The sequence below is a fragment of the Amaranthus tricolor genome, chromosome 9 (assembly GCF_026212465.1).
Source record: "Amaranthus tricolor cultivar Red isolate AtriRed21 chromosome 9, ASM2621246v1, whole genome shotgun sequence".
Classification (NCBI taxonomy): domain Eukaryota; kingdom Viridiplantae; phylum Streptophyta; class Magnoliopsida; order Caryophyllales; family Amaranthaceae; genus Amaranthus; species Amaranthus tricolor.
This window is the reverse complement of record NC_080055.1, coordinates 27,609,613-27,619,167: the sequence shown is the minus strand read 5'-3', so window position 1 is coordinate 27,619,167 and position 9,555 is coordinate 27,609,613. Positions and strand designations below refer to the sequence as shown.

Sequence of the window (9,555 nt, the reverse complement as noted above, 5' to 3'; positions counted from 1 at the left end):
CCTCTAAATATCATTTTATTTTTAAAAAAATTATCATATTTTAATAAAGAAAAATAAATTTGATTATTTATACTTACATTTGTATTCTTAAAATCATAATTTTTCATATATTTTAATTTTTAAAACTCCGCGCATATACGAATATTTTATACTCCCTTCATTTTTGTTTGTCCATTTTATGTTTTTTTATTTTAGGAGAAAGAAATTTAAATTTGAATTTTAAATTGTATAATGAAGATAAAAATATATATATGTAGGATCTTGTTAGATTCACCGTGATGCAAAGTTTCTTAATAAATAATTTTACATTTTTTAATAATACATACTTAAGGATATTAAGGGTCAAAGTTTATTTTAAAAAGTGTGATAAAAATAAAATGGACAAATAAAAGAAAACGAATGGACTAGTAATAACGGTAAATTAAGAAGCACTCTTTTTTATTCAAAGAAAACACTTTATTTGCGTACACTTGACTCTCAGCCTTAGGTATTCTTTTCCTTCTCCTCCCCTTTTCCGTCTGATTTTCGCAGTATTTTTTAATGGTTTTTCTCCCTAATTAAAACTAATTTACTTCTCTTAGCTTCATCACTCACATGCATGTTTACTTCCCATTTCCCAACTACATTGTAATATTCTTCTGCTAACCCTAATTTGCATTTCAATATTTTTGTATTCTTTAATCGATTGATTTCATGTAATTTTTCCTGATTCTTTGTTAATTCAGTTTTACAGTTGATTTTAATGCTTAATTTTATTCTTGATTGAGTTGTGATTTGGTGATCTTATTCCAGATTTTATACCGAGAAGAAGACGATTTTTTATTTTATAGTGGTGAAGGTTTTTGAGGGTCTATATGTCCCTCAATCAGTCAAGGTTTGATAAGAACGAGTTACAGTTTAGAAAACCAGGTTGTGGACGATCTGGTTCTGGCTCTGGCTCTGGTGGTCAGCAAAGACCTTTTTTTGGTGGTCGTGGGCGAGGTGGTGCTGGCGCCACATCCACTGCCACCGACCCTTATGTTTCTTCTAATCGAAGGTAAATTGTCATTTTTATTAATTAGGTTTCTTTTTATTTAGTGGTTTAAGGGTTTGTATTATTTTTCAGGGCGTGCTATTTAACTATTGATGTTTAAAAAATGAGAGGAACTACTATTAGTAATTGAGAACTAGGCTAGAAGATGATTCCACTCCCAAATTTTAATGTGTTTGGGAATGATCTAATTGTTTGCTTGAATTTTTTCGTTTTACTACCTTTTTGAGTGATGATATGCTTTTTTTAAAATTATTGTTAGTAATACTAGTTTTGTAATTTTTTGGTTTTACTACCTTTCTGTCTAGTTTTGAGAATTTTTATGTTGCTGAACGTTATCTTGGTACTGACTCTCTACTTACGTTTATATGAAAACTGTATGATTAGTTATAAGAAGGTTGTTAATCCTCAAAGTGGTCAGCCTGGAGGAAATGCAGGACCAACCAATACTTCAAATTTTAATGCTGCTACTGGTTTTCAATCTGCGGAGAAATCAACATTACGTGGTGGGTTCATTTTTTTGTGAGACGAAATCATTTTGCTTCAATTTTTTGATTTATCCTTTTCTTTGATCTGTTACTCTTCCATATTCTACCCCACTCTCCCATAAAAGGTATATATGGTTGTTGACCAGAACATTAACAGCAGCACTTAGTCTCCTAGTATGTTATGCAATTCCCGCAATGAAATGGAGTTGTGGGGGGTAGTGTAGAGTTTTTCTTGCTTTTCTCTTTTTGTAAATAAGAAATTGCTCTTTGAAAGGCCCTCTGCTTGCTTGCTTACTACTTTTTTGATGTGAACTTTTGAATTTACATGGTTTACGAAAATGATTGTGTTTCTCTTGATGCTTCAGCAGTTTCGAATGCTCCAACTCCATCTATCATCCCCAAGTCAGCTGATACATCATCTCAAAAACCCAGCCAGCCAGTTCTAAAGGCCCCTTCTTTGCAGTCTTCCTCCATGAGTTCAGATTCTGCAATGCCCTCTACCCCATCAAAGGGTATACCCTTGTTTCTTAGCAATGATTTTATGCGTGAATTTATTTATTGGCTTGGTGAATGATATAAATCTAGTGCGTTTATACTCGAGATAATGACTCTTCTAAATACATTCCAACCTTTAGGTGATGGATCTAAGGATTTTCCTCTGCAATTTGGATCCGTAAGTCCAAGTTTAATGACTGGCATGCAGGTTTGTTCTCTCCTGCCTCTTGCTTGTCATGGGTTGCATAGATTGCGTCTTCTCTGCATGCCCTTCTCTAATGTGTTTAATGTTCCCTTTTCAGGTACCTGCTCGTACGAGCTCAGCTCCACCTAATTTGGATGAGCAAAAGCGTAATCAGGTATGTCGTCACTTGTCTTCGTTGTGCTTGTGTAATCATGTTGAACCATCCATTCGGATGACCATCATGATGGTCATCAATGGTTCTTATTATATTTTGATTTGAATCATCAATTTGACAATCAAATGGGGATACCGATCAACTTATGTTGGTTGGGTTGAATGTTGTGCCCTTCGTTAATTTTGTTTTATTTGAATCATCAGAGCACTTTGTTTTTTCTTTTTGTTGTGCATGGGGTTGGGGATGGAGGGAAATGAGAGGCTGTGATTAGGAAGTCAGGTGATCCACGTGGGAAATGCTAAACAGCGGATATTTATTCAGGATCCAAGTTTTTTCTCACAAAGCTTTGCTTGAACATTTGATTGATAAAGGTTCCATCTTGTCCAGAAGTTTTGTGGTTACAAAGTTCAAATGTCTAGTTGCTTATTGTTAATTTGTTACATGCCTGAATTGTTGTTTAGTGTTGGTTTCCGACTTCAGTTGCAGGCTCGACGTGATGCTTCGAGGCCTGCTCCGGAAATTCCATTACCATCTGCTCCCAAGCAGGATTTGCCAAGAAAGGATGTTTCTGTTACCGAGCATCCTATTGCGCAGGAGACTTATATTAAGTCCAAAAAAAATGTGCAAGTGACATTTGTATCTCCAACACGAGCACATAAACCTTCTACCCTTCCCACACCGGGACTATCTGTTCCGTTACCCTCCCATCAGCAAAATGTTTCCTTGCAGTTTGGTGGACCTAATCGTCAAATTCAGTCTCAAGGCATGACTCCTGCTTCGCTTCAAAGGCCAATACAGATGGGAAATCCTTCCCAAGTTCCTCAACCGGTTTTTGTGTCTGCTGTCCAACATCCGCTTATGCAAACTCAGGGAATTATGCATCACGGTCAGAATCCGGCTTTCCACTCTCAGCTTACACCACAGCATCCACATCAATCAGGGAATGTTGGAATAAATATATCTACTCAGTATAATCAACAGAAGGCTGGAAAATATGACAGTGCACGTAAGACAGTGAAGATAACTCATCCGGAAACACATGAGGAATTAAGACTAGATAGTAGAGATGGTGGATTAACTGCATCACGAGGGCATCAAAATGGGCCCTCACAGTCCCAACCAGTATCTGCTTACACTGGAGTACATCCCATGGGCTACTATTCTAACTCTTATCCAACTGGTCTTCCATTTTTTCCTGCCCAATCTTCGCATACTTTGACAAGTGCACAGTTAAATGCTAGCCCTCAGGCGCCCAGGTTTAACTATTCCGTAAGTCAGACACCCCCTACTATGCCATTTATGAACCCATCTGTGTCTAATACCTATTCCGTTCCCAGAGTTGGGGCTTCATTGCATGGCACTGCTGACTCTTCCAATTTGGATCATGTTAGAGATGCTCAGACAGTGGTTCCTTCATCTCAATCTTCTTCAGACCCTGTGATTGTGAAAACAGCTGCTGGGGAGGTCATAAAGTTCAATGCTGCTTCCATTCCATCACAGAATTCAAGTCCAGTAGCACCTGCTGTTCCTGGCTTGATTCCCAGAGAGTCATCAGCTATTATGCAAGTGAATATTGCAAAGAAGGAAACTGTAACTAAGTCTGTGTCCGTCAGGGATGTTGACAAGCAATTGGGCAAAAAAGGACATGCTGAACCACCACTCCAGGTTATACCTCTCTTGTGCATTGACATTGAGTATTTTTGGATTAATATATATCTGGATTTGTTTGATTGGCATTAATTTGCATTTTATCTACAGGTTGTTGGGGAGCAATGTGATTCCGGAGTGTCTCAGGACCTTGCTGGTTCTTCAAAGGCTATGGTCAATGAATCCACAGACACTAAAAGCTCTATATTATCAGTCTCTAAGGTCGTTACATCAGAAGCTGTCCAAACATCCCCTCTAATTGCTTCTGCAGTATTTAGTGGTGTTGATGGTGTTAATATTGGTGCTGAAAGCACATCTAATTCATCTGAAAATTCCAAAACCGATAATGGTGCGGATAAAGCAGTTAAAGAGCTGAATGCAAAACAAAATGATCTTCCTTTGCTTGAGAAAACCACCAATGAGTCTACGGATGCCAATGTAAGAGAGGAAAATGAACCGAGAGAGCCTCCTTCAGATAATTCTACAACTGCTTTCAACACTGCCAATGAGAGCGATCAGGATCTCCAATTGAAAAAAGTTGGTCATGTGAAAGGTTTACCTGATGCTTCAAAGAGAGGGGCTGAATTTAGAGATTTTTGTATTGAAGCTGATAAAATGAACACAGAAAGCTCTTTGCTTCTTGATGATTCATCTGCTATTTCTGATGGTTGTAGCATCTCAGATTTCAGTACGTTGTCTGGGGCAACAGATGTCATCAGTTCCAAAGGTAACAATGTTTCAAAATCTGGTATGTCAGCCTATGAGGCTACCTCTGTTTTTGCAAATATTACTGATCCACGTTTACGGAATGAAGGTGAAGTCGTGGATATCCCAAGGCCAAGTTCTTCATCAGGTACTTTGTCAGGCTCCAGTAAAACTTCTATGGAATCAAATAAGTTGAATCGAGGCAAGAAGAAGCGGAAGGAATTGCTTCAGAAGGCAGATGCTCAGGGGATAACTGCTGATCTTTACATGGCTTATAAGGGACCTGAGGAAAAGAAAGAAATTGGTGTTGCCACAGAAAGCAACTGTGTAGCTAACACAAAAGAGGCATCTGGTGATATTAAATCGGAAGAGAGTACTGGTAGGGACACAAATGAGCAGAGTAAAGCTGAGCTTGATGATTGGGAAGATGCTGCTGAAATTCCTACTCCAAAATTGGAGTCCTCAGTTATGGGTTATAGTGGAGGCTCAGTTCATGATGAAGATGGGGTTGCAATCAAAATGTATTCTAGAGATTTCCTCCTTACATTTTTAGTACAATGTACTGATCTCCCAGAAGGGTTTGAAATTACTTCTGATATAGCTGATGTATTAATGTCTGAAAAAGTTAATGTTTCTCGTAGCTCTGGAAGAATCATAGATAGGCCAACAGGAGCCGCCCGAATTGATCGGCGAGGGAGTGGGATGATGGATGCTGACAGGTGGAATAAACAGCCAGGTCCGGTTAGGGATTCTGGGATAGATCTTGCTTATGCAAGCAATATCATGGGTTTTCGTGCTGGTCCAGGGCCTAATTATGGGGTGCTCAAGAGCCCACGGATGCATGGTCCAGTTCCACAAGCTGGAGGGATTCTGTCTGGTCCGATGCATTCCACGGGTTATCAGGGATTGCAAAGAAATAACTCTGATGCTGATCGTTGGCAGAGAGCTACAAATTTTAATAGAGGTTTAATTTCTGCTCCACAGGGTCCTTCCCAAGTGATGCACAGAGCTGAGAACAAGTACGAGATTGGTAAAATATCTGATGAAGAAGAAGCGAAACAGAGGAAGTTGAAGGGTATACTGAATAAGCTGACTCCACAGAACTTTGAGAAGTTGTTTGAGCAAGTTAAAGAAGTCAATATTGACAATGCTGTGACTCTGACTGGAGTAATCTCTCAGATCTTTGACAAGGCTTTAATGGAGCCAACATTTTGTGAAATGTATGCGAATTTCTGCCAGTGTCTTGCATCTGGGTTGCCAGAATTAAGTGTTGACAACGAGAAGATCACCTTCAGGCGATTGTTGCTGAACAAGTGTCAAGAAGAATTTGAGAGGGAAGAAAGAGAAGAACAAGCGAATAAGGCTGATAATGAAGGTGAAGATGAGACTAAGCAATTCGATGAGGTAAGAGAAGAGATGAGACTCAAAGCTAGGAGACGTATGTTGGGAAATATAAGATTAATTGGCGAGTTGTTCAAAAAGAAGATGTTGACTGAAAGAATAATGCACGAGTGTATAAAGAAGCTGCTAGGTCCAAATCAAAATCCAGATGAGGAGAATATCGAGGCATTATGCAAATTAATGAGCACAATTGGTGAGATGATTGATCATCCCAAAGCCAAAGAGCATATGGATGCCTATTTTGACATCATGGGTCAGTTGTCCAACAACATGAAGCTGTCTTCTAGATTGAGGTTCATGTTGAAGGACGCTATTGATTTAAGGAAGAATAAATGGCAACAGAGAAGGAAAGTTGAAGGTCCTAAGAAGATAGAGGAAGTGCATCGTGATGCTGCCCAAGAAAGGCAAGGACAAGTAAGTCGTTTGAGTCGTGGTCCCAGCATGAATTCTGCAATGAGAAGGGGCAAACCTGTGGAGTTTGCTCTTCGGGGAACTATGCTAACTTCTCTGATTGGGCAGGGTGGTGGTTTCAGAGGTATGCCCTCACAGGTTCATGGGTTTGGGGGACAGGATGGGCGGATAGATGAGAAAAGCATCTTTGGAACTCGTACCCTTTCCATGCCATTGCCCCCAAGGCAGTCAGGTGATGAAGCAATATTTTTGGGACCCCAAGGGGGGCTTGCTAGGGGGACAGTATATAGAGCGCAGCCATCGCCGTCGTCAAGTTCGCCTTTATTGGACCATGCTCCATCCTATGTTGATTCTAGCAGGACGCCAGGTGGTTACAATGGTTACAATAATGTGCCAGCGCATGGTGTGTATAGCGCCAGGGAAGATCACTTTGCTAGGAATGCAAATAGGGAGGCCAGATACCCTGATCGAAATTCAGACTTGGCAAGGCCAATAACTCCACCTGTGCCGCGGGCTGCTCCAGATCAAATTATTGCTTCGGAAGGTGAATTGCCTGAGGAGAGCTTACGGAATAAGTCTGTTGCAGCTATAAGAGAGTACTACAGGTAAGAACTTGTCTGCACTATATTATTTCCTTTTGCTGCTGTTTGTTTAATAGATTTTTATGACTTGTATTGGTGAAGTGTATGTATTGACTTTATGACTGCTTAAGGGACCTGGAAGTCCCGGTCAATGCCAAAGATGCCCTGACCATTTTTTTGGAGAAATATTTGACAAGGCGTTATGTTTTGGATCATGGAGGAAGTGGGTAGGCCAAGCTGAATATATGTATATTCAATGTAGTCAAGTTAGCTTTGCTTGTGCTTGAGTTTTCACATTGGTCAAGTTTTGACTTGAGCTGAAAAACTTGTTACACTTTGAAGGAATGTGTTAAAGTTTGGTGTCGGATCATATATCTTTATCTCAACTAGTTTTTTGTGTAAAAGGACTTTGACCTTGATGCGGTAACAAGGTGATGGGGTTGTTAACTTGTTGTATCGCCAAATATCAGACATAATTAAGAAATATACTTTAAACCTTCTTAAATTGTGATTCTTTTACAACCTTTGCAATGTGCGTGCTGCATAGGTTCAGTTCGGTACATTTGAAAACCTCTACAATTCGGACAATATGTTTTAATCCAACCTTGTTTTTGCGCTATGTGACTTCACTAGTTCTTCCATTCTTGTGAATTTGCTACTCTTTGTTATTTGAGATTATTACTCGTTTTGCTACATATGTATTATCAGTAAATGGGACTACATTCTATCTCCTTGGGTCAACTTTAAGCTTGATGGACCGAGCTGGCTTGATGTGGAGATGACCTCTATGAATGACCCAACCTAAAATGACTAAACCTTTTCCAATCGACTATTTTGTACGTCTAACTCCATCCATGCTTCAGAATTTCTTGTTGCTGTAGGTTTTTTAAATAAATAAATCATAAGTTGTTATACTTTGTTATGTTGATTGCCCTTGCTTACATTGAACTTGTGTGGTCAGTTGGGATCGGGAATTCAAGAGGCTTTAGGTTGCGAAATTGTGACTTGATGTATATGTTATATCCGATGACAATTAGACCCTAGAATATGGGACTGCTGTAATGTAATTGACCATCTTGTTTCACGATTTTTTGCTTTTGGGCTTCATGCTTTCAAAATTATACATACTTGTAAAACTTGATTATGGTCCTAACTCCTAATGATACTCCGGTGATATTGTTTTCACTGTTTATACCATTGATTGTTAAGTTGGCTTCATAGCTTTGTCAATAATGGTGACCTTTGCTTTCAGTGCCAAAGATCAGAAAGAAGTTGCACAATGCATCAGAGACTTAAATGCGCCAAGATTTTATCCTACTGTCATATCTATTTGGGTAACCGACTCTTTTGAGAGGAAAGACTTGGAGCGGGATATGCTTTCTAAGCTACTTGTTGATCTCACGAGAGCTCGGGAAGGCATATTTACCCCTGCTCAGCTTGTTGAAGGGTAAGAAAATATTTGTGCATTTGTCAACATCTATCCATCCAGCTCTTGTCACCTTTTGGGGGTTAAATTGACAGTTTTCCTCTGACATTCCCTCTTAAGGGAGTACGGGTATGAATTGTCTGCCACCTTCTCTCACCTAAACCCTATTTTCGGGCGGGATATTGGGTTGATGTTGATGATGATGATATCCATCCAGCTCTTACCAATTTGACATATTAAATGAGTTTAACTCATCTTTTTGTTTTTACTTTGTTTCACAGGTTTAAATCAGTATTGACTGAGTTGGAAGAGACTGTTACTGATGCCCCAAAAGCACCAGAATTCCTCGGCCAGATATTTGCCCGAACAGTGATTGAAAATGTAATAACCTTGAAAGATGTTGGTCGGTTAGTACATGATGGCGGGGTTGATGGTAGTCTTCTAGAAGCGGGGTTGGCAGGTGACATTATCGGCAGTGTGCTAGAAATGATTAAATCTGAGCAAGGAGAATCTGTACTGAATGAGATTCGAGCTAGCTCCAATCTGCGGTTAGAGGATTTTCGACCTCCAGAGCCGATTAGGTCCCGTAAATTAGAGATGTTTATTTAGCAATTTTGATGATTTAATCATTAATGTATGTGTTTAGAAATTTCGTGGACCGTCAGTCATTCTAGGCACAACAAAATCATGAGAGTAGTGAAATTTTCTTACTATTTATAGGAAGGTAAAATGTGGTTATATTAATTGCAATATCGCAGAATTAGTTCTGTCAGCGAGTTGCAATTGCAAATTTTTGTTAAGCATTAGCCTTTTTTCTTGTCAATTTATGACGATCAATTTTGGTATCTATATGCATTATATACATTCTCTTGTTTGTTTGTAGTTAAATTTTGAAATACCGAACTATATGTTGCAAATTATTAATGCATGTGATTGATGATTTATATTTTTGAATATGCTGAACAACACTAATTTTTTATTGAGACTGTCTCATGAGGCGATTTTAATTGGG

At 39.0% G+C, this 9,555-nt stretch overlaps 1 protein-coding gene across 7 annotated transcripts; it reads left to right on the top strand.

Moving 5' to 3' along the window:
- The first annotated feature begins 436 nt into the window (after nt 1-436).
- On the top strand, nt 437-9,425 carry LOC130823618 (eukaryotic translation initiation factor 4G-like). Of its 7 annotated transcripts, XM_057688305.1 has the most exons (11): nt 485-627; nt 793-1,036; nt 1,418-1,536; nt 1,884-2,030; nt 2,154-2,221; nt 2,316-2,372; nt 2,853-4,037; nt 4,131-4,746; nt 4,834-7,141; nt 8,370-8,564; nt 8,825-9,425. In XM_057688305.1, exons 2-11 carry the CDS (start codon nt 855-857, stop codon nt 9,150-9,152), a joined length of 5,205 nt encoding a protein of 1,734 aa, XP_057544288.1. In that variant the 5' UTR covers nt 485-627; nt 793-854; the 3' UTR covers nt 9,153-9,425. The 7 variants fall into 7 exon arrangements, with proteins under 7 accessions (XP_057544287.1, XP_057544283.1, XP_057544288.1 ...); XM_057688304.1 differs by having other exon boundaries at nt 437-487; nt 1,887-2,030; nt 4,131-7,141; XM_057688300.1 differs by having other exon boundaries at nt 437-487; nt 4,131-7,141.
- Nucleotides 9,426-9,555: the final 130 nt, after the last annotated feature.

Bases quoted from the DNA above. Each gene is read 5' to 3' on its own strand.
- LOC130823618 (XM_057688300.1), top strand. From the start codon at position 855: ATGTCCCTCAATCAGTCAAGGTTTGATAAGAACGAGTTACAGTTTAGA. The intron at 1,037-1,417 runs GTAAATTGTCAT...CTGTATGATTAG, and splicing joins TATGTTTCTTCTAATCGAAG to TTATAAGAAGGTTGTTAATC. The intron at 4,038-4,130 runs GTTATACCTCTC...TTTTATCTACAG, and splicing joins ATGCTGAACCACCACTCCAG to GTTGTTGGGGAGCAATGTGA.